A 22,670-nucleotide genomic window follows, 5' to 3' on the forward strand; every position below is an offset into this window, starting at 1 on the left:
TCAAGAGCAGGTTCCTCTTCAGGTAAAACGTTTGATCCCTAAACTTGTACAGTTGACACTTTGCATTGATTTGTTAGGCCCCACACACACACACACACACACATACATACATATATACACACACACACGCACACACACACACTTCCTCTCAGTCTTCGTTTCTCATTCTTAAGAATATGCAAATATGCAAATCATATGCAAATCACACATGCATCCGTCATACAGTCTCCCTCCTTCCCCTCGTGCGCGTCTCCAGTTCTTCTTAGCCGTGGAATTTTTTAGCTCGTGCCCGTTGCTCGAAAAAAGAAGAAGGAGAAACACGGAGACAAGGAGAGGGAGAGGGAGGTGGAGAAAATAGGGAAGAAAGGGGGTGGGGAGGAGGAGGAGGAAGGCGCACGCACGCGCGCATCAGTGTGTGTGTATGAGTGCGTGTGTGTATGTGTGTGAGAGTGTGTGTGAGTGTGTGTGTCTATGAGTGTGTATGTACAGTCAGTCCGGTTTGTCCTGCTGTGGAAGAGAAAAGAAAAAGCGGAAGAAAAAAAAAACATCCAGAGAAAGATATGCATGATTTTGCAAAGCTTTCATGATGGAGAGCTGGAGCGTGCACGCGCCACATGCGTGTGTCCGCGCGCGCGTGCGGTAGGAGGAGAGAAAAACGCGGGGAAAGAAAAGAGAGAAGGAAGGAGGGATTCGGCATCGCAGCGCGAGCCTAGGTAAAGGAGAAGAGGGGAGAAAATGGATGGATACTCCTCCTCCTCCTGCTCTCCTTCTGCTCTTTGTGTGTGTGCGTGTGCGTTTGTATGTGCGTGTGTGTGCGTGCGCGCGCGCCTGGCTGCCAATGTGTATGTACTGTGTTTCCACTCTAGCTAGCGAAAGAATGTCTGCTGTCTGCATGTGTGTGCGTGTGTGTGTATGTGTGTTCTGTTCGCCATGCTTGTGCGACTCCTGCTAGCTTCTGCTCTGTGGAGAAAAGATGGCAAAGGGGGTGGGTGGGTGGGGGGGAGCTGCGATTCGTGCTGCACGCGCGCACACACGCGCATGTGCGCTGCATTATTGTGTGAGATCCAGAGGTGGCCTGCGTTACAGCGGCAGCTCGAGACCAGTGAAGCTCCACTGCAGAGCTGCAGAATGCATACAAAAGAACACGCGCGTGCGTGTGTCACAGGCAGACGTGTGTGTGTGTATGTGTGTGTATATGTATGTGTGTGTGTGTGTGTGTGTGTGTGCATATGTATGTGTGTATGTGTTTGTGTGTGTGTGCATACAGAATGAGCTATGGTTTTATTCTTCAGTGTGTTTGTGTGGACAGAGTTATGTTTCTTATTCTGTGTCTGTCGTTGCATGTTACATACAAGCCTGCCACCTCTGTGTGTGTGTGTGTGTGTGTGTGTGTGTGTGTGGACTGACCTATATTATTTATACCTGTCTATTCGTGTTTCCTCTGTCTAAATGTGCATGCCTGCATGTGTGTGTGTATATTAAGATATGTTTATTGAGCTCGTTTATACACAAGTGTGTGTTTGTGTCCATGTGTATAATTATGCGATTGTCTATTTGTGCATGTCACACACAGATGTGTGTAACATGCGTGTTCGTTCACGTGATTGTGATCTGAAATATGAAGATGAGCCAAGAGGAATTATATTAAATGAATTACACATGCTGCACTGAGTAATATTTGACCTTACACATATTGGGACATAACGTTTTATTTGGACGTATGTCCACATCTGCAGCCAAGTCTTCCTGGCAGAAGTTTTGTGCTAAAATATCCCAGTACTTAACAGAATTCTTTATGTCATCCATCTTTACGAGAGGCCCTGATCCACCAGCCACAAAACGGCTCTAAAGCCTCACTGATCCACCACCATTGTTTTTAATGGGTTTGGGTTTATTTTTTTCTTTCTTCCTTTCTTTCTTGCCTAAAATCTGATAGTGTTTGCTGTTTAAAAGGTTTGTGTCATCTGACCACAGCAGATGATTCTAACTGTAGCTCAGAATTTTGTGGGTTGCTCTCATGGCCCCTTTTGTTTAAAGCTTGTTAAAGAGGTGGCATTATTTGCATTGGCTGTTCTTTAGAGGTTTCAATCATTTTACCATTCTATTGTTTATTTTACTCTTGTGAATAGAGGAAATTTTGTTTGAGTCTATGTGTGTAGATACATATGTAAGTGGGTACGCATCTATGCAATCGTGTGTGTTTTCAGACCAACGTATTTGAGAACCTTAAACACACTGCTGTCTATTTGTATGTGTGTGCTGTCAGTGCTGGGGTGTTAAGATTTAATTGTCAAGCAGGCGGTGTTCTAAATATAGTCTCATACTCTAAATAAAGTGTGTGTGTGTGTGTGTGTGTGTGTTTGGGTGCTTATGAATGAAAGTCAAGGCCTCAGTTTATATTTCTCTTTTTCTCTTTTTCCATTGACTCACTGAATATATGGGATCAAAAACAGGTCCTGTCTTATTACTGTTTTCAAAACCAACTCTACCGACTCTCTATCACCTATGACAGAAGTGTGAATTGCAGGTTTGCGCAAACCTCAAATAGTCCGTGTTCTGAGGTGTTGCACGGTGGAACGGTGCTGGATTTATAGCAAAAGGACATTTTAGAAATAAGTAGTGGAAAAAAAACCTGCATTTGTTCAACCGTGATGATGAATGCTTAATTCTGATTGGTCAAAAGGTGTTGATTAATTTGCATAAGTTTTATTTAATGTGCTGATTTGATTTGATCTTTCGCATTGGGCTGCATCACAACACCTTTCATAGAACAGATTGCCTCTGATGTATTTTCTTTATTATTACATATATATGATACACAAAGTGGCACAGTATCTAGAGAAGTCAGAGAATCCAGAAATTCACTCTGGTGGACCTGATTGTGTTACCATTTCCATTGTGATTGGATCTCTAGAGCTAATGTTTCTCTCTAACTATAGAGGTGAAGTAGGACAAATGCCTTCCTAAAACTGTCTAAACCTATTCCACCATGACCACACCCCTGAACAAAACTGAGACAAGTCACTTGAGGTGACAAGACCCTGACTTCAACCCCACTGACAATAACAAGCTCAGTTGGGTGTGATGGTCAGGTGTCCACAAACTTTTGGCCATGTAGTAACCGTAGCTGCTGTTGCTATCATTGATATATCAATCCTTCTGTTTGTTATACTATACGTCGTTACATGTAGAGTGATAGCTCCTTTGTCAATTGCTATGTAAGCTAAACCAGCTATAGTGTTTAATATTCTTACGTGTTGTGTGTGTTTTATACAGTATTTAATCCTTTGAGTGCTGTGTATTGTGTGTTCATCACCAAATGGAAGAAATGGAGTGATGAAAACCAGAACTCACAAAGAGCCGGTGAGAGAAAAACATTCTGAATTTAGAAATGGTATTTTCGTTGTGTTTAGGTCAAAGTTTCCACATGAACTTCCCCCTCATTTTAAAACCTTTTTTTCATAGTTTGCAAATTGAATCCATGCATGAATGGACAGATAGAGAGATGGACTGATCAGACCAACAAACCCCCCCTCCCCCCTTTGCTCGTCCATCCAGCCATCAATGTACCTGTTTTTCCATCCACATGTCCATCCACCTAACCTGTTTAACCATCACTCCATCCTAATGTTTGTCTGTCCATCCATCCATACATCCATCCATTTACATACCAACCACCACCATACCTGGCTGTATGTTGTTTTGATCGATATTTCTTGATATTGGACTCTTTTAAGACTGCGTTATCCTCTTGTCCTCTTGAATTCCTAAAATAAAGTACATATCTATCTATTTCTGTCTTTTCTTATTTCGTCTCATTCTACGCTTATCTCAGATGCCCGTACGTAGTGGCCGAAGGCGGGGTGGCAGTGAGGAGAGGAGGGGGAGACGTCCACATCCTAGCCCATCTCGAGCTGAACGAAATGATCGACAAACGGTATAAAAAAAAAAAAGCAAAACAAAAAAAATTTTTCTCCTTTTTCTTACTTTTTTTCCAGCCCTTTGTTACTTCTTAGCTTCAATTTGCCATTACAACCTGTTTATCTGTGATTTTCTCAGGTTCTTTTCTACAATAAAACAAATACAATGAAACAAATAGGACATGCATTTAGTAAGTGAGGTATTTATATAAAGATTAGCATTAAGCTAGCGAAGCAAACAAGTTAGTTGTGATCAAATTTATTGTAAACATTTCTCCTACCTATGAACGCTTGGCACCACCATGCTGCTTTCAGCCTTCTTGATCCTGCTCTGTATATAATCAATGTTTCTTGCTTTGTCATATTCTGTTTTCTTCTCTCGAGTTATATTTGTTAACTTTAAGTATATTGGTGAGAAACATTTTTGACTGTAAAATATAATTTGGTGTGCTCAACAGAGAGCTGCAGGAGAAGAGCTTGGTTGTTTTAACAGACGACCACAAGGTCAGGATTCATCCGAAAGCGATGGAGAGCAAACTATTCCTCCCCCGAAAAGACAAAAGGTCCAGGTATAATTTCCCACTTATCTTTTATAAAGCTTCCAATGCGTTTATTAAACATAGGTAAGTGACAGAAATTGATTACGACATTGCAACAACTGAGGATAAAAAAAAAATAGTATCACTCTTTCTAAACATTTATGTATATGCATGTTTTTTTTTTTTTTTTTTTTTTTTTTTTTACTGCAAGGACTCTTTGTCCAGTGCCCCAACATCAACCCATTCAACTGGCACAACAACTTTAGCACCACATCCAACTTCATGCAACACCCAGTCACGAGAAAGTGACAATGAAGATGGTCAGTCACAAGGCAGCCGCAGCTCAGCTGGAGGAAGCTTAGCCAATAGCAGCAGTAGTATTAGCAGTGGGCGGGATATCGATCAGGACAATCGGTCCTCTTCACCGAGCCTCTCTGGCTCCCCATTGGCCAGTTTGGACTCTGAATCAGACTCACCGGATTCACCAAAACAAAGTGGGAAAGTGAAAGAAGGAGTGTCACCTAAACTGGGAGGAGCAGGAAGGGGGAATGACAGTGGTAGCGGAGAATGTCGGGACACTGAGGGGGGTAAGGAAGCAGAAATATCAGTATTGAAATCACCATCAACTCTTTGTCCTTTGAGTGAGACCAGCAGTGCAAGAAAGACCTACTTTCCAGTTGACCCTAAAGTGGTGCCCAAGATGGAATTCTCCAGTGTTGTTGGGGATGAGGCATTACATGGCTGCAGCCGCAGTAATATCAACCCCAAAACGGCCTCTCAGTGTGGAGGAAAGATGGTGGTTGGTGCAACAGAGTTTCCCAACGTTAGCCATGCTTCCTCCTCTGCTCTTCCACCACCACCTGCTTTGAAACCTCTCGAGGCAGGCCAAAGCACTCCTGTTGATGTTAAAATGGAGAAAGTTGAGAAATGTGATAAGGCTCCACCCTCTCTGCTACCACAGGGCACCTCCATACCCCAACAGCCCTCTGTGCCTCGCCACACTCATCACTACAGCCCAACTACATTGTCGGGCAGTGCTGTTTCCAGTTGCCCTGGAAACTGGGGATATACGCGTTACTCAGGTGTCCACCATACACCTGTGCAACAGCAACAATTGCCCTCTGTCTACAACCCCCCATCCTCCACCCGTCATTCATCTCATCCTCCTTACCTGCCCCCACCCCACCCATCCCACCCACACAGGGAGTACTTGCCCAGGTACAGCAGTCCAGTGGAGCGGGACAGGACTGCAAAGGACATTGCAATTAAAGATGGCACTGCTGGTTCTGGTGCACACAACAGTGCCAATATGGGAAGTGACTTTTTAACTCCTGCTGCAGGACAGAACCGTGAATTTGGAGCACCGGGCCGAGATGGGCCAACAGGGGGTCGGGAATTCCGACCAGGATTTCGGGAAAGGGATGCACTGAGAGACTTCTCTTTGCAGAATCAGAACCAGCAACATGTAGCACAGAGTCGGGACTTTGCACCTAGTGGAGCAAGTGGGTCAGGAGGTGCAGGTGGATGTCACCCAAGAGATAAGGAGGGAAGATGGGGAGAGTTTGCAAGCCAGATTAGAGAAGTAGTTGGCAACAGCAATCCAAATAATTTAAACCAAGTAAATGTTAGCACTTCAAGTTCGAGTTTACCATCTACTTCTCCACAAAACAGTTCTGCCACCCCAAACAAAGAGTTTCAGTCAACAGTGGAGCAGGTGGGGCAAGGACATCAAGTTCCTGCTACTGGGTCAGATCCTCCCCCCACTGCACACTTCCTAAGGGAATACCCTCAACCAGAGACCAAGGAGTACCCTCCAGCAGGGTCTCAACCTTCATCTGCCCCTCATCCTGGTTCTTCCAGAGAATACCCAAGTCCCACCAGACTTGCTTCAAATATGGGCCGGGATTTTGCTGGAGGGCCTTCTGTTCCCCACCCACACTATCTGGTCCAGCCAGGCCTGACTGTCCAATCTAGGGAGAGAGAAAGAGAGAGGGAGAGGGAAAGAGAAAGGGAGAACAGTGCTCCATCTTCCATTTATCATAATCGTAATCACCCACCGTCTCTTTCTCCTTCCTCATCTTCTTCGACACATGGGCACCAGCCTCCTGCCTCTTATCCCCCAACTTCCCACAGCCAGCCGCCTCTTCCACCATCCACACTTCCGCCTAGTCAGACTCGTCCTGGGCAGTACCCCTCCAATCAGAGTCCACCCACTACTCTCTCTCCACTTCCTAGTCCATCGACAAATCAAATGGGAGGATTTCCCCCATTTTCATCAACTTCTGCACCGTCGGCAACAGGTGCGGTCACTTCCTGTTTGTCTGGGTGTCGACCGGCTCCTTATCATGGCACTTTAAACAGTCACACTCCTTTTGCTGGTGCTTACCATGGGAATAGTAACCACAGCAGCACTTCAGCTCCCAGCAATCCAAATAGCAACAATAATGTTAACAGTCACATGCAGTTGCACTCACCTACACCCTCCAAAATCCAGCCACATCTCTGCAACCCTGTTGGTCCACCAAGTAACACCTCTACTGGTGCTGATGGCCAATCTGAGCAGTCATCTTGTTCTTTGCCGCCACCTGTCATAAAGGAGGAGCCAATAGAAGAGAGGGAGGAAACTGAGAGTCCACCTTCTGTGCTTAGAAGCCCCTCACCTGAGCCAAAGGCCATCGATATTCCAATTCACGCTAGCCAATCTGCTCGGTAAGACTTTTCTGTATTTCTTAAATTTCCATAACCCTCCGTAAATTAACCTGCACTGTCACTTACATGCCACACATGATAAATAGATTGTTGTATACTAATAGACATTATTTAAATGCCCATGTCTCTGATTGACAATGGGGAGATACCATTTTACTAGCTTCAGTAATTTTCAGATACTTTTTTTTTTTTTTTTACAGTACTGTAACTTTAAAAATTACGACACTAAATGCGCCTATTTAGTGAAAAACTTTGTTTTTTCAGGTTCCACAGGGTTCTAGATCGTGGCAGTGGGAATTCATGTGTTCGCACTGATGTCATCTTCATCCCTCTGGACGGATCTAAACTCTGGAAAAAGAGAAACGAAGCAATCGAACGAGCCAGGCGAGAGGTGGAACAGAGAGCTCGGGACTTGAGAGAAAAGGAAAGAGAGCGAGAGAGGGAGAGAGAGAGGGAGAGAGAAAGAGAGAGAGACCTGGAGAGGCATTTACAGGTGAGAAAATGGCTGGAAATGTTTAGGATCAGGAGGGAACAAACACATGACAATTATTAGTACAAATGTGCCATACATTTTCCCTGTAAACCCTTGTCACTTACCATTTGTCATAGGGGCTTTTTACACCTGGTCACTTCATGTGTTTTCTGTGATCCGATAGCTATCTGACGGTAAAAAGACCAGGTCTAAATGCCCTCCGAAACGTTTTGGAGACGGATATAAATCCGATGGTACAAACCCCTTCAGGAGGTGGTCTGGGACACATTTCAGATGAAACTGGACAGGTGTAAATGAATGTGATTGTTCAAGCCACATACGTCAGCACTATACTCCTCCCAAACGGAAGTACATCACTCGCAGGTGACTCACGAGTTGTGCGTCGCGCCAGAAACAAACTGGTGTTTTCCCACCAGTGCTGCTCCGATCTTTCACCCAGGTGTCTCGTTGGATCTTAAAATGCACTTCTGCCGCCAGCGAAAATGCAGCAAACAGTAAATGCTGATTTTTTTTGTAGCAACCGCACACACCAAAGTGTGTTCCGTTTCAATTACCCCGGAAATGAGGTAAAATATATTTGCATTTTGGGCGGGAGTAGAAAGATCGGATCGATATCCGATTCACCGAGACTCATTTATGTGACCTAATGTAAATGGAACAGTTTTAACAAATCAGATAGCTATCGGATCAGAGACAACACATGAAGTGACCGGGTGTAAAAAGGCCCATAGGTTTTCCCTTGTCAAGAGGACAACTTGCAGCTACAGATACTTCAATATTAGCCATTTACTGTATCTGTTCATACCGACAGTCTGTTTCACTCGTTCTTGCTAGCTGTAGCTCTCTCCTCAGTATATATGGTTGTCAATCCCAAACATGCAAATACATACATACATGATGCAAATACATAGTCCTTCATACAGCAAACATGCTGTATGAAGGACTAAACATTACTGTACAAGCAAGTACTAGCAATTTTACTAACATATTTTAGCTTGTTTTTGTGTGGTGGAAAAAAAAACCAAGAAACCTTGGAGAAAACCCACATGAGCATGGGGAGAACATGCAAATCTGAAGCACAATGGATCAATGTAAATGGAATCAATGGAAGCCAACAGCTTCTACTAGCCAACTGGCTGATTTGGTAAAAATTTGTAGTAGATATTTAAAATTTCGATTTTTGACGTTTAGATTTTAGCGAAACATAAGAAACCAGAAGCAACTAATACACTACATAAGTTAAATCAGTGAAAACACTAATATACACTTCAAACATAAGGTTCTCTCCAACCTCCTTATTTAAAATATAGCCATGAATTAAGCCTATTAAATTTTAGCTGACCACATTACAAATGTAGGAGTTTTGTTCAGTGGTCTTCAAGATAACACCTCAAAACCATGGGTAAGTGAGGAGGGGAAGATTATATCTGTGTTTAAACTTTTTTTTTTATTTTTTCATCTCTCAGCAGAAGGACAGTAATCCTGGAGCAGTTCCCCGTCAGGGCACTTCTCTCTACTTCTCTCCTTCCTCCTCTATTCTCATGGACCCTTCTTCCTCATCCTCTTCTCCCTGCATAAACCCCAACCACCACCCTGCCCACCACCCTGCACACCATCCTGCCCACCACCCTGCCCACTCAATCCATCCATCTCATGCCCACTCTCTCCACCCTTCCCTCTCTCATTCAATCCCTCACTCCCTTCTTCTACCTTCTGTTGGAGGTCTCGGTCCATATCTTGGACCAGATACACCAGCATTGAGGACGCTGAGCGAATATGCCCGTCCCCATGCAATGTCACCACTTGGCTCAGCCAATCGTGCACCACCCCATTTTCATCCCCACCCCCACCCACATTCACACCCTCACGTCCACCCCTCAATCTTCCTGTCCCAATTCCAAAACCCTGCCCTTGCTCATCCACACCACCTTCCCGCTGATGCGGCCACCACTGCAGCTATCCTTGGATTTCTTTATGGAACTGGCTTGGAAGGAGGCCATGGCCACCCTGGGGTGGGGCCGGTGGCAGGGCCCGGTCCAGGAGGAATGGCAGGACTAGGAGCCGGACTTGGAGGGATGGGGTTTCCCCACTCTGTGACGGCTCACAGGGAGCGAGTGAAGACAGGGTTTGACTTTAAAAGCGAATTTGACTCACATACGCACTCTCATTCACACTCCTTACTGCTAGGAGGAGGTGCTGGTGGTGGAGCTCCAACCAGTGAGGTTGCTCTTTATGGAACTCCACCACCACCAGCTCCGCCCCCTCAATCCCTTGCTACAGTTGCAAGAAATCCAAGCGCTGTATCTCAAACGTTGTCAACCCCACCAACTTCTTCTTTGTTACCACCTTCCTTGCCTAGTCATGCCCCTCCCACTGTAAACCCTATAGGTCCTGCCCCTCCCCCTCCTCCCCCTGCACCTCCCCCACCTCCTCCTGCACCCATAGCTTCTTCTGTTCATCATCCCTCCTCTCACTCCTCCCATCCTACCCAGCCGTCAGCCCCTGAAGGTTACTCTGCTCCGAGTCGGACGCCACCTAGCACAGAGAGAGCAAGAAGCGTGGAGAGAGAGAGGGAGAAGGAGAGAGAGAGAGTACTGCCAGGTGGAGACAGGGAAAGAGGAGCCCCAGCAACCCCAGCTGGGGGTGGAACCTCAGGAGGAGGTGGGGCTTCAGGAGGAGGTGGAGCAGGAGAGTCTATGGGGCGACTGCAAATGCTAAATGTGACTCCACATCATCACCAGCACTCACACATTCACTCTCACCTGCATCTACACCAGCAAGATACAGGTAAATGTCACACACCACACCTTTGGTGTTAATATTATTATGCTAATAACATCCACAAATTGGAAAAATGTTAAAATAAGGAATAAAAATTGTAACATTCACATAGACAAACCAAAGCGCACATATAAACGGTAATATTATCTAGATACTGAGATTGTTATTGCTACTTGAAAGCTAAGTTAATCATTCAAATGTGCTGATGGGGAAAAAAAAGTAGCTTTTATCACAGACAAAATTTTAGCTCAGATTTACTTATATTACATAAATTTCCGTTAAAAAATGAATACACCTATTTGACAGGCTAGCTTTTTTTATCTAATGGTAAACATAAGGAAAATTAAGAAATGTATAAAATAAGTATATATATATTATTAATTTTAAATTAGCTATAAAATATAAAAAAGTATATATTTTATACTGCAGAAAACATAAAAACAAATTATAATACAATCAAGAAATCAATTAATTATAAATAATTTATTTTTTTAAAGATTAGATTTCAGCACTGTTTTATTTTTTCCCCCATATATATAATTTACAGCACCTAGCAGCGTGCACCCGCTCATTGATCCGTTAGCGACGGGAGCTCCGTTACCACGGCTACCGTATCCAGGATCCATCATCACACACCCGCTCACAGAGAGCGACGTACTGCGACAGCAACTCTTCGGTAACACACAGTGCTGACACACACCTCTTGTAACACACAGTTCTTTAAAAAAAAATCAAACAAACAAAAAAAAGATCTTAGAAATCTGAGATTAGAAATTAGAATGTTAGGAATTAGGAATATCCCACAATATAGTGTGTATGTGTGTGTGTGTGTGTGTGTAATGTTAAGATGTGAATGTTTTCACCTGTTAGTGCGTAAATGAGCTGCTATAGAGCTGACCCATTTGCAAATGTGTGTGTAAATGTGTGTGCGTGTGTGTGTGTGTGTGTGTAGGCGCTCCGTTCCGTGATTTACCCCCCCACTCCTCCATGCATCATCAGAACACAGAGCTACAGATCCAGAGACTTGCACTGGAGCAGCAGTGGATCCATCACCACCATCACTCTCTCACACAGGAAGAGTATTACAGGTACACACACACACACACACATACACACACATATACACACACACACATGGATCCAGGTACATCATTAATGTTGCCCTTTGTTTGATCTTCACTGCAGCCACCTGAAGAAGGAAAGCGACAAAACGCTGTGAGCGTGGAACCGAGCGACGGAAAAACACGGGAAAGTGCAAATAAACAAATGAAGGAAGTGACAGGAGTGATCACAATCTCTTGACACATAACACAACAACGGTCTGACAGTCTGAGTGCACACTTCTGACACACTGTTTATCAAACATTAAGGTTAGTCATATTACTTCGACACGGCAGTACAATGCGTTCTGATGGCTGAGAATGACCGCTCACCATAATGTGTATACCACAGCTATGTAAAATACTTGTTTCTGATTGGCTCAAAGGTGACCATCATATTATATAAGCATCATATAAAATGGAGCAACAATTTGGCTGTGTACAGAAATATTTAGAACTTTTGACCAAGAGTCCAAGAGAAACGTCGGCATTTGTGTAGTGAATGTTCTTCGTATTTAGACTTAAGTGCGTGGGTCACACTTTGATTGTAAAATAAAAAAAGACCAATAGAGCAATGTACAAATGATCACTAATATTAGCTTACTATACTGTGTATCTAGTAGCTATTAATAATAATTCTTTCATTTTCTCTTTAAGTTAATACAACGATAAAACACCAACAATGAAGAAGCCACAAAGAACGAAATTCTCTGTCCTGAAAACCATTGGTTTGTTAATTAAGAGCACACTTTTAATCCATTTCAAATGTGACCAAGTAGAACGTCATCCACACGAAACACTATGAACTGGTTGTTGCCATAGAAACACTGACCAATCTGACCAATCAGAGAGGAGAATTCGCCAGCGGTTTAAGTTTATGAATTAAATAATTCCCCTTAAATGGCACTCTGTACTGTAGATTTTTTTTACATGAATTTCAGGTTGAAATATTAGCATTTCTCTGGACTAATCACTTGTCATATTAAACAAAATGCACTTGAAAAGAAAGAAAGAAAAAAAAAAAGAAAACATGTTTGCTAGAAAAGCACTCATAAAAAGTTTAATCATCTGCTAAATCTAAAGAGTTGTTCGGTTTTGTTTACACAACACAGCTAGTTAAGTGCGGAACTTTAGTTAGCGTGGCTGTTTGTTTGAAGAAGTCTGTGGATTGTTGAAACATCAGAACACGTTTTTCATTTGTGGCTAGAAGAAATTTTCCCTCAAATGATGAGATTTTTAATATCCAATATTGAATGCATTGTACGGTGTCAAGTAAAATGAAATCAGTTCACTGACGCCAACCTACACCTTCAAAAATGGGTGCGTATCAGAAAGGGAAACTTTTTGATCTATCAAAGACGTTAATAAGGACAAACGCTGGATTACTGATGTAATAAACAGTCATTGTAGTGCACTCAGATGTTGAGATCCAGCGACTAAATCAGACTTTCTCTTTTTTTGTCTTTGCATGTAGCTATAAACAAACAAACAAACAAACAAATGAAAAAGCCCTAACATTTTAATTTTTGGGCTAATACTTAAAAAAAAAAAAAAGTACTTTTTTTTTCTAGTGACTCGCTCCGAGGAAGCGAGCGTGTACTCGAGTGTGCATGTGTATCTACACTCCGCTCTCATACACTCTTTCTTTGTAGTATTGTTCTTAATTATTATGATTAATATCAATGTTGTCAGTGTTTGTTAATAATTATGTAATTATATAAACATTATTTTGTGTTTTGACATATTTTTTTACATTTTCATGGTACCGTTTAGTTTTTATTTTTATTTAGAATTTTACTTGTGGGGTGGGGAGGTAAAAAAAAATTGCAAGATTCCAATCAAAAGGAAAAAAGTCTGGAAATCTGGGAAATAAAACTTTTTTTTTCCTAAGGATGTGTGTTTAATTTGTATTATTATTATTATGTTTTTAAATGTGTGTTTATAATCTTTACGCAATATGTGATCATAGTGAAATAATACATTTAAAAAAAAAAATCTAAAATAAAAAAAAATTTCAAAATATGAACTTGAGCCATGTACCAAGAACCACATCCTACTACTGTATTACCATGTTGAAGCCTTGGGGAAATAATAAGAAATGTTCCACAAACTATGGACACCTTAATAAAAGCAAAGTGATGTTATTCTTAGAAAACAAAAAAACTTATTACTTATATTAAATATGATACTGTGATAAACATTCCTACACTGTAGTACAGGTGATTACCAGCTACGACCACTAGGTGGCAGGAAAGCTGCGTTTTCTGTCCAATTCTGACTTCAAGTCATAGACAGTAGCAAAAAATATTAACGTGTATAAAATAAAACAAACTCAAACGCGGTATGATGCTTGAACGTAACTAATAAAATTATTCCCATCATAGATCATTTGAAGGAATTTATCCGACAGCTGTGTAGAGTAGAAGTATAAAAAGTTCACAGTGTTGCTATGATGAGGCTCCTCCCACTATCTCACTTGCCGCTGCCACGCCCCTTTCCTGCTCTAGCGCGTGCACTCACCATGGCTACGTCTACAACCAGGTAGCGACAGGTAGCGCGCTATTTTAACACACTATTACTGTGCGGGTTTGGACGCCGCCCAAGTGAGACGTGCAGGATATCAGTCACGTAAACAAGTTGGCGTGTCAGACAGTCAGCGGTGCGCGCGCGGTTAAAGGTGAGTAATGTTTTTGTTTTGTTTTTTAAATTGTGGGAAGTTAATAAAAGTGCGTTTAAACCATTTAATTCACTTTGTCTGAATATAATAAACTTTATATTACACGCTGTTAGTGGGAAATACAATATAATAGTCTATATATGCTATAAAATATAATTTATATACTATATATATATATATATATATATATATATATATATATATATATATATATATGTATATAATATAATAGGTAATTTATGACAACAATAGAAATAACATTTTACGTGACGTTTGTGAGTGAGTCTTTTGAGTATTTGTGTTAATCAATCGACTGGCAACATTTGACTCATTTGAAGCGTGTCGTGTCAAGGAATCGATTCACCTTCATTTAGTCCTATGTTTAGAACAGCCATTCCGATTCGTTTGAGCGAATCGGTTCGTTCGTATTTGAGTGTTGAGGACAACCTACTGATGCTTTTTAATTGAGTTTGACAGGCAAAACAGGCACAGAGCAGTACAATGACGTATATAAGATAGATAGATGTTTTGTAGATTATGTGTCATTATATAATAAAGACAAGTTTGACATCAGGGCAGTTTGTGTTAGGGAATGAATCCGCTTCCAGGTGCTCGATTTCATCTTGAGCCGCTTCACAGCACCCCGTCGTTGATTACTTTCCTCAAACATGACACTTTTGGTATTTTTTTTTCTGACATAATGAACTAAACTTGTTAAGCTACAGATGTTTATGTGTCATGGAGCAGAAACTGACTCACTTCCACTGTTAACTTGCAAAGTGCCTCAGAGCGCAGAGCTGTTCAAGGTTAAAGATCCTTAGCACAAATCCATAAAAAAACCTTATCTCACATGATTAAATCCACAAAGGTAAAACGATTCAAATGAATCATACGATTCCAAAATGACGGGGAACAAAATAATTTGCATTTTGTTCTGTTGGAAATGTATATGTTTATTCAGACTGACAAATAAAAAGCTATGACTAAAAATCACAGATTTGCCCACTGTTAATGTTAAAGACTACATAGTCTGTAACACGGTGGGTCAGCAGGCTCTGTGTGCTGCATGAAACACTCACCAGAATGCTATTAAAGATGCATCTGCAGAAAACAATATCATTTATCTGTTTACATTTACATTTACATTTACAGCATTTGGCAGACGCCCTTATCCAGAGCGACGTACATAAGTGCTTAAATCTCTAACATTGAATACATTAATGCTGGCTCACTAAGTTACATACTTAAGATACCATGAGTTTAAAACATTTGTTCAAAGTTACAATGAAAAAGTGTCAACGGTGTTTTTTTTTTTTTTTTTTTTTTTTTTTTTAAATGCAAAAGATAAGGAATGTTGTAAACATGTAAACAGTTGTTGTAGAACATCCAGGAAACCTCCTGTTATAACTTGCCTTTATCAGCTCACACTTTGGAATTAAAAAAAACAAAACATGTTATGATGAACAATTTGATGCCTTTTGACCAATCAGAATGGAGAAGTCAGGTGTAAATGACATTTTATTGTTGTTCTACAACTGTGCGAAACGTAAGCGGCATCACCAGTTCCGTCGCACTCTTTATTGTGCTCGCAGGTGTGTCAGTATCACTACCGTGCTGAGAGTATTACATCATCCTGTTTTGCTTTGCAAACCTTCCGCTCCAACACATCTATTGCAAACAAACCACACACACACACACACACACACACACACACACCATGCAGGAAATTCCATTAACTGTGACACGAACTCATTAGTTTTAATTTCTTTAATCTGTCAGCGTGCCAGGAAGTCTGGTCGTTTTTTTTTTTAAGGAAGCCAGAGCTAGATTAAAAATAAAACCGAAGGTGTAAAAAGGTGTGACCGTTCTGTGACCTGGGGGGAAAATGGAAGTAACGATGTTTAGAAGTAACTTCAGCTGAACTTCGCAGAACTCACACAGCACCCCAGCTTTTGTTATATTTATATATCTAAATAAATATTTTCTTGAAGACTTGAACATCCCACCCCTTTGTTCTCTTCTGTTTTTTTTTTACACATCAAATGTATGAGCAAGTATTAACCATTGTGTTTATTTTCTCTTTCTTTGTGTGTGTGTGTGTGTGTGTGTGTGTGTGTATAGAGTGATGCAGGTGGATCGTCGCTGGACGGAGGTTTTTAATGACTCCGTGCACGAAGCAGTGCACAGAGAGGAGACATCAAATCCGGAGAAGACCTCGTGCCTCTCTGCTGGTTCCTCTGCCACACGATCACAACCGCTGACAATCAGGAAGAGCCACAGGTTCAGTACACACGCCTTCCTGCCCGATCAGAGCCCATCATTCAGCAGTGACGTGCTAAATTCGTCGTTAAATAATAATAAACATTTTGTTTCACAGCTCTAAAGGAGAGTTCAGACCTTCATCTATGCCGTCCATACCCAATCCGTTCCCCGAGCTGTGCAGTCCCTCACACTCTCCGGTCCGGGTCGGCTCGCTGGTGGGAAGCCCCGATGACGAAGACACGCATGTAAGTGTGGCCACGGTCCTGAGCACACACTGCTTTTTAATAATGGGAGCTAATCTTCCCTCTTATTATCATCTCCCAGCTCTATAGTAATTACTATAGTAATATAGTAATAGTGTCAATTTGGACATTGACCTGATTAGTCAAATGGAAGGTTAGTACCCCACATTTAAAAAGCATCAGAATGCTCTTGTGTGTTAAAACAGGGGCACTAATCTTGACTGGAGTCCACTAATTTGCCACTTGTGAGTTATTAAGGTGATTTATCAAACTGACTTTGGACTCCATTTTGAGTTAATGATTGAATGTTATTACGTTAATGAAAAGGGTCGAGGATGATGGCAGCAGCCAGCGATACTGTATGTCAGGCAGTGAGTGTAACTAGAAGGTTCCTAATAAACTGGCAACTCTGCCTTTTTTTTGCATGAGACAAACAGGTAACGTGACACCAGATATGTAATTTCCAGTGTCATGCAAGAAACTGGGATTTTTTTTTTCTTTGAAATGAATTAATAATGAACTAACCTGACGTCTTTTGTATCAGCTGGTGGTTACATAAGTGTCTCGCTCGTTGACCTTTTACTGCTGACCCTACGCACGGAATAACAAACGTAATCCTTAAAGAAATCAATTGTTCCTGCAGGACAGTTAATCGCTGGTTGGGGTTACATGGCGACACTCCCAGAAATAGGCAGTGCCGGGACAGGCTTCAGGCAATGTTACTGTTTCTGAAGACGCACACATGACACACAGGGGTTGATGGTGTAGGAGGCTGTTTGGGTTGAGTTATAGGGGTTGATTTATGGAGGGGGTTTACTAAGGTTTTTATGGGGAGGGGGATGTTGGGGTTTGATTTATAGAGGGGGTTTGCTGGGGGTTCGTATTGGGGAGGGGGTTGTTGGGGTTGAGTTATTGGGGTTTGATTTATAGATGGGGTTTGCTGGGGGTTGTTATTGGGGCGGGTGTTGTTGGGGTTGAGTTATTGGGGTTTGATTTATAGATGGGGTTTGCTGGGGGTTCGTATTGGGGAGGGGGTTGTTGGGGTTGAGTTATTGGGGTTTGATTTATAGAGGGGGTTTGCTGGGGGTTGTTATTGGGGCGGGTGTTGTTGGGGTTGAGTTTTCTAAGAAGCCAATAAAGATGTTTTTTGGAGAGTGGAACATTCTGCACTTCTTTCATGATAACAAAAGCAGCCTTTCTGGCAGATTAAGTGTTTTGTCTGCTTGTGGTTTAAAGATGAAAACGTCAGTGTGTCTGTGATTTGTGGTTAAAAGCTCATCAGAGTAAATAGTAGTGCAGATAGATGGCATGCTGAAGTTCGAGGAACTTGTGTGTGTTTTCTTTTTTTTTTTTTTGTCTGATTGTCCCTGTGTGTCCTCTGTAAACCCGCTGACGGTGTTTGTCTGATTGTTCAGCACTACTGGTTCATCTGGTTTGTGGTTGATGAGTTCAGTCTCTTTTAAAAAAAAAATGAACAGCAAGTTTGTTTTTCTAACCATATATTAGTGGGAAAGAAAGAACCATCTTTTCGCTTTTTTCCAAAACATTAGAAGATAACCTGTTTCTCTGCCTCTTCCCCACACTGAAGCTGAGTTTATTACCTTTTCCCCTAAAACCATGTGCTTTATTATACTCAGCTTCTGTAATGGAAAATTGACCAACACCTTCTGACCAGTCAGAATGGAGAATGAAGCAGTGTTCGTACTATAGAAGACTCTATAAACTAGGAAATGAGATTTGAACCACGTCTGCACTGAATAATCGTTACACCAAAAGACCCAAAGTGATCCATTCTCTGAATTAGTCAATCAATAACCACTCACACACTCTCACAGTTCTTTGAATAATCCCTGCACTGAAACACTGATGACAGCAAATCTATCACTGTCTCTACTTAATTCCTTCGTTCTTTTGTGCCTTTTGTGTCACTTTGTGTCACTCATATTCTTGCACAACTGCTTACCAGGAAGTGAGGTGTGTGTGTGTGTGTGTATCTTTGTCGTTTTATGAGTCAAAGTGAGTCACGTAAGTCATGATTCATGTGAAGTGTTTTTTTGTGCTTGTGTGTAGGTGGTAAGGGTGTTCGGAGAGGACACACACAGTCGCTCTGTGGTGGTGTCGTCAGCGGCAACGGCGCGAGACGTGTGTCACATCCTGGTCGAGTCGACTCACTGTACGGACGAAGAGAACTGGGCTCTCCTTGAGCAGCACCCTTCATTAGGGCTGGGTAGGAACACGCACACACACGCACTATAGTTACAACACAAATGTGTTTCATCCCGTGATGCTAACCGGGGACGTGTACGCACACGCATGTTTGTCGTTTAAAGAGCGCTGCCTCGAGGACCATGAAGTGGTGTCTCAGGTGCAGTCATCCTGGTCACAAGATGGCGACACCAAACTGTTGTTCCGTAAAAACTACGCCAAGTACGAGTTCTTCAAAAAACCAGCGGTATGAACCGGTGCTTTTCTGACCTACTAAGTAATCACGCAGTAATCAGAACTGTTTTAAATCACATCAGGACGCTGAAACGAATCCCTTTATATTTGTGACTCGTTCACGTTATAACTCTCTCTCTCTCTCTCTCTCTCTCTCTCTCTCTCTCTCTCTCTCTCTAAACTAATTCTATTTTATTTCATGTTATTTTAGCAATATTTCCCTGAGAACATGATTTCTGACTGCACCGATGTCAAGACAGGAATGACCCCATCGCAGCTTGTTCAGGTATTTTGTCGAAGAAAATAAAAGTGTGAAACACTAAATGTCTCAAATCTCGCTCTCAAACCTTGTTCCATTTCTAAAAAACAATCTCTCTCTCTCTCATTTCCACGATCCTCTTGTTTGTTTGCAGAGCATGTTGAAGTGCGGCTCCTGTCCAGAGATTCAGGGCTACCTGCACGTACGTGAAGCAGGGAAGAAGTCTTGGAAGAAACTGTACTACGTTCTGCGGAGGTCTGGACTTTACTGCTCCACCAAAGGCTCGTCTAAGGTCTGAACACACACACACACACACCATATTGTGTCACTTTAACACAAATGAGGTGTCAAATGGTTGAGTAATGTTGGGGTGTGTGTGTGTTTAGGAGCCTCGACACCTTCAGTGTGTAGCTGATCTCGAGGACGTCAGCGTGTATACAGTCGCCAACAGTCGGAAACTCTACAGCTCCCCCAAAGGACACACTTTCTGCATGAAGGTAATTCAGCCACCATCACACCATCACCTGAGTTTCCGAAGCCGTTGATTTTACTTTCAGCTCTGACGTCAGATGAACTTTTAGATTACTTACTGTGTGTGTGTTTTGTGCATTTGTCCTTGCTGACTTGTGTGTTATTGTTGTGTGTTTCAGTCTAGCAGAGGCAAATTTCACTCTCAGGAGCTTAAACTCTTGTGTGCGGACAGCGAGCAGAGTAAAACCTGCTGGGTTACAGCCTTCAGACTGTTCAAGGTGTGTGTGTTATTCATTTAAGTCGAAGTGCACAGATATGTACTAATATCATAATTCTAATACTGCGTTTTAGTGCCCCCTACTGGTAAGGTTGTTTTTTATACTCTTGCTCTACTTTACTACTGTCTTGTTTTCTGAGCTAAAAGCTGCATTTCAGTCAGGTTTCATAAACATCTGTACATCCTCATGAAGACGTTAAACACAAATGTTTTAAATTCACTGGAAATGAAGCATTTTGTACCTAAATCACTGCTAATTTCTTAATAACTGTTGGGGTAAAGTTCTACTGTCTAACACTGGCAAATGTAACTTGAGTAGTGTGTGTGTGTGTTTTCCAGTATGGAAAGCAGCTTCAGTGTAATTACCTGTTAGCGCAGGCGAATCCTAACCTTCAGATCCCCCCACGAGCTACCAAGGTACGTGTCCACGCACACACACACATGACCATCCCCATGATGCCTATTATGCCTATCTTTCCATATTTCACGGGTCACTTCTACTTTTCCCCTCGTCTGGTTTTAATTGCTCCTGTCACTCCTGTCGTTCTAAGCGAGCCGACGGAGAGGAGTCGATGGTAGCCATGGATTTCTCAGGGAAGAGCGGAGGCCGAGTGATCCTCAACCCACGAGAGGCAGAGAGTGCTGAGCAGGAGGAGGGATACAACTGGAGGGTGTGTGTGTGTGTGTGTGTGAGCGAGGGAGCGCGATGGTTTATCTTAACCTAATTGAACTGCTTCATGTTTGTTACTTTTAATAAAGAATATTCTAGAAAATAATCAAATGTACACAAATTTAGCCTGATGCTTTGTGTGCGTTTCAGAAGAGAGAGGCACTGCGCTACAGCCTACCAAACAGCAGCCATGGGTCACGACCTCCAGGTGAGTTCAGTGTACAGGGTTGGGAGCTTATAGAGCTGCTTTTCACTGAACTCAGTGAGTCGTTCATTTGTTCAGTTACTTTGCTGCAGGAAAACATTCCGATTCCCGCACAACAGTAAGCGGCTACCAGTAAGCGAGGGTGACACACACTAACATAGATCCTTTGAGGCTTGAAAAGGCAGACAAACACACTGCAGTATAAAACTCTGGAAGTTTTATTTGAATGTACGATATGTCCAATGTCCAGTGTTCTATTCTACATAGTTCTATAATTACATATGTATTTTTGTCTTCGATCGTGTAGCCGTGCACCAGACCCAGCCCTGGTTCCATGGAGGTGTTTCTCGCTCTGAAGCCCAACAGCTGCTGGAAGAGCAGGGGCAGGCGGATGGGTAAGGCCATTGACCTTTGACCTCTTCAGCACAACAAGTGTTATTTCCAGGTTAAATGCAGTAATGCACACAACACTGCAACGCACTGTATATAGGAGTATATATACACTGTATATATTTAGGAGTATGAACCCTGCTTCCAGAATCTAACTCTGTCTGTCTGTCTGTCTGTCTGTGTGTCTGTCTGTCTCAGGCTGTTTTTGATTCGGGACAGTCAGCTGCATGCGCAGTGTTTTGTCTTGTCACTGTGTCATCAGCGGAAGATCAAACACTACCTGCTCATTCCCGTGAGTCGTGTGTGTGTGTGTGTGTGTTTGTGTGCGTGAGAGAGAGATGCTACAAAATACTCACTATTTTATAATGAGCTCTGGTATCAAAACTGGACTTGTGTCTTTTAACATCTTACTAAAGCCAGGAAGTTGTACACAATTTTTTTTGCACACACTTCCTTCAGAAAGAAGATTCAGTGCTCCAGAGTTGAAGTGCGTACATAATTCGATCCTGAAGCTTGTGGCCAGAAAAAGTGCAAAAAACAAACACATGTTTAATAGACTAATGAAGTCACAGCACCTTTCTGAGCCAAACAGTATGAGCAATGTTCTCTCAGACTCTGGGTGATGTATGGCTCTGGCATTGTGTTCTGTGATTCACTTATTCATTCACTCTGTATATGTGTGTGTCCAGTGTGAGGAGGGGGGCAGGCAGTACTACACGATGGATGACGGTGAAACTCTCTTCATCGACCTGCTGCAGCTGGTGGAGTTTCACCAGATTAATCGTGGCATCCTCCCCGTTTGCCTTAAACACCCGTGCATACGCATCGCTCTGTGAGCCCTAAAGCCCCACACTCTCCGCATACATCCACCTTTACACACCAAAACCACAGTGTTGAAGCCATTCCAACCTCACCTGGATGAGTAAACGCTACACAAACTACTGCACATTGTTTATTTGTGGGCATCATTTCCACCCTTGCTGTTCACCTTTCAGTCACTTGGTGGTGCTGGAGTTCACTGCATTGGGAAGAATTACATCTGATAGATGAAGAATTTTGCACAATCCTCTTATTTTTATTTTTTCTTTGCAGGTTAATATTTATAAACTGTTTATGATTGCAGGTTCATCTGACTTGATTGTGTTCACTTGTGTGTAAACTGCTGGCGGGTATTTAAATCAGATTTTTTTTCAATTGTTGTGTTTTGTTGTCGAATAAATTTTTCTGTATACACTG

General features: G+C 42.2%; 2 protein-coding genes across 5 annotated transcripts; both read left to right on the forward strand.

Annotated features, from left to right (window-relative positions):
• The first annotated feature begins 416 nt into the window (after positions 1-416).
• Positions 417-13,403, forward strand: atn1 (atrophin 1). Of its 4 annotated transcripts, none has more exons than XM_060871106.1 (10): positions 417-713; positions 3,277-3,363; positions 3,836-3,937; positions 4,379-4,489; positions 4,671-7,168; positions 7,433-7,661; positions 9,128-10,448; positions 10,990-11,118; positions 11,395-11,530; positions 11,628-13,403. In XM_060871106.1, the coding sequence occupies exons 2-10, from the start codon at positions 3,337-3,339 to the stop codon at positions 11,659-11,661; spliced, it is 4,587 nt and encodes a 1,528-aa protein (XP_060727089.1). In that variant the 5' UTR covers positions 417-713; positions 3,277-3,336; the 3' UTR covers positions 11,662-13,403. The 4 variants fall into 4 exon arrangements, with proteins under 4 accessions (XP_060727089.1, XP_060727092.1, XP_060727093.1 ...); XM_060871109.1 differs by having other exon boundaries at positions 9,131-10,448; XM_060871108.1 differs by lacking the exon at positions 417-713 and adding an exon at positions 2,480-2,527.
• Positions 13,404-14,072: 669 nt separating this feature from the next.
• On the forward strand, positions 14,073-22,670 carry grb7 (growth factor receptor bound protein 7). The gene is made up of 15 exons (XM_060871111.1): positions 14,073-14,219; positions 16,341-16,499; positions 16,597-16,726; positions 18,794-18,950; positions 19,054-19,175; positions 19,374-19,448; positions 19,576-19,713; positions 19,808-19,918; positions 20,072-20,170; positions 20,509-20,586; positions 20,721-20,840; positions 20,990-21,047; positions 21,352-21,439; positions 21,633-21,726; positions 22,124-22,670. The coding sequence occupies exons 2-15, from the start codon at positions 16,345-16,347 to the stop codon at positions 22,268-22,270; spliced, it is 1,572 nt and encodes a 523-aa protein (XP_060727094.1). The 5' UTR covers positions 14,073-14,219; positions 16,341-16,344; the 3' UTR covers positions 22,271-22,670.

This window comes from Tachysurus vachellii, chromosome 5, assembly GCF_030014155.1.
Source record: "Tachysurus vachellii isolate PV-2020 chromosome 5, HZAU_Pvac_v1, whole genome shotgun sequence".
NCBI lineage: Eukaryota > Metazoa > Chordata > Actinopteri > Siluriformes > Bagridae > Tachysurus > Tachysurus vachellii.

Coding starts and splice junctions, on each gene's coding strand:
- atn1 (XM_060871106.1), top strand. CDS start 3,337: ATGAAAACCAGAACTCACAAAGAGCCG. Junction 3,938..4,378: donor AACGAAATGATCGACAAACG/GTATAAAAAAAA, acceptor TGTGCTCAACAG/AGAGCTGCAGGAGAAGAGCT. Junction 11,531..11,627: donor ACACAGGAAGAGTATTACAG/GTACACACACAC, acceptor TCTTCACTGCAG/CCACCTGAAGAAGGAAAGCG.
- grb7 (XM_060871111.1), top strand. CDS start 16,345: ATGCAGGTGGATCGTCGCTGGACGGAGGTTTTTAATGACTCCGTGCAC. Junction 20,587..20,720: donor TCCCCCCACGAGCTACCAAG/GTACGTGTCCAC, acceptor TGTCGTTCTAAG/CGAGCCGACGGAGAGGAGTC. Junction 21,440..21,632: donor GAGCAGGGGCAGGCGGATGG/GTAAGGCCATTG, acceptor TGTCTGTCTCAG/GCTGTTTTTGATTCGGGACA.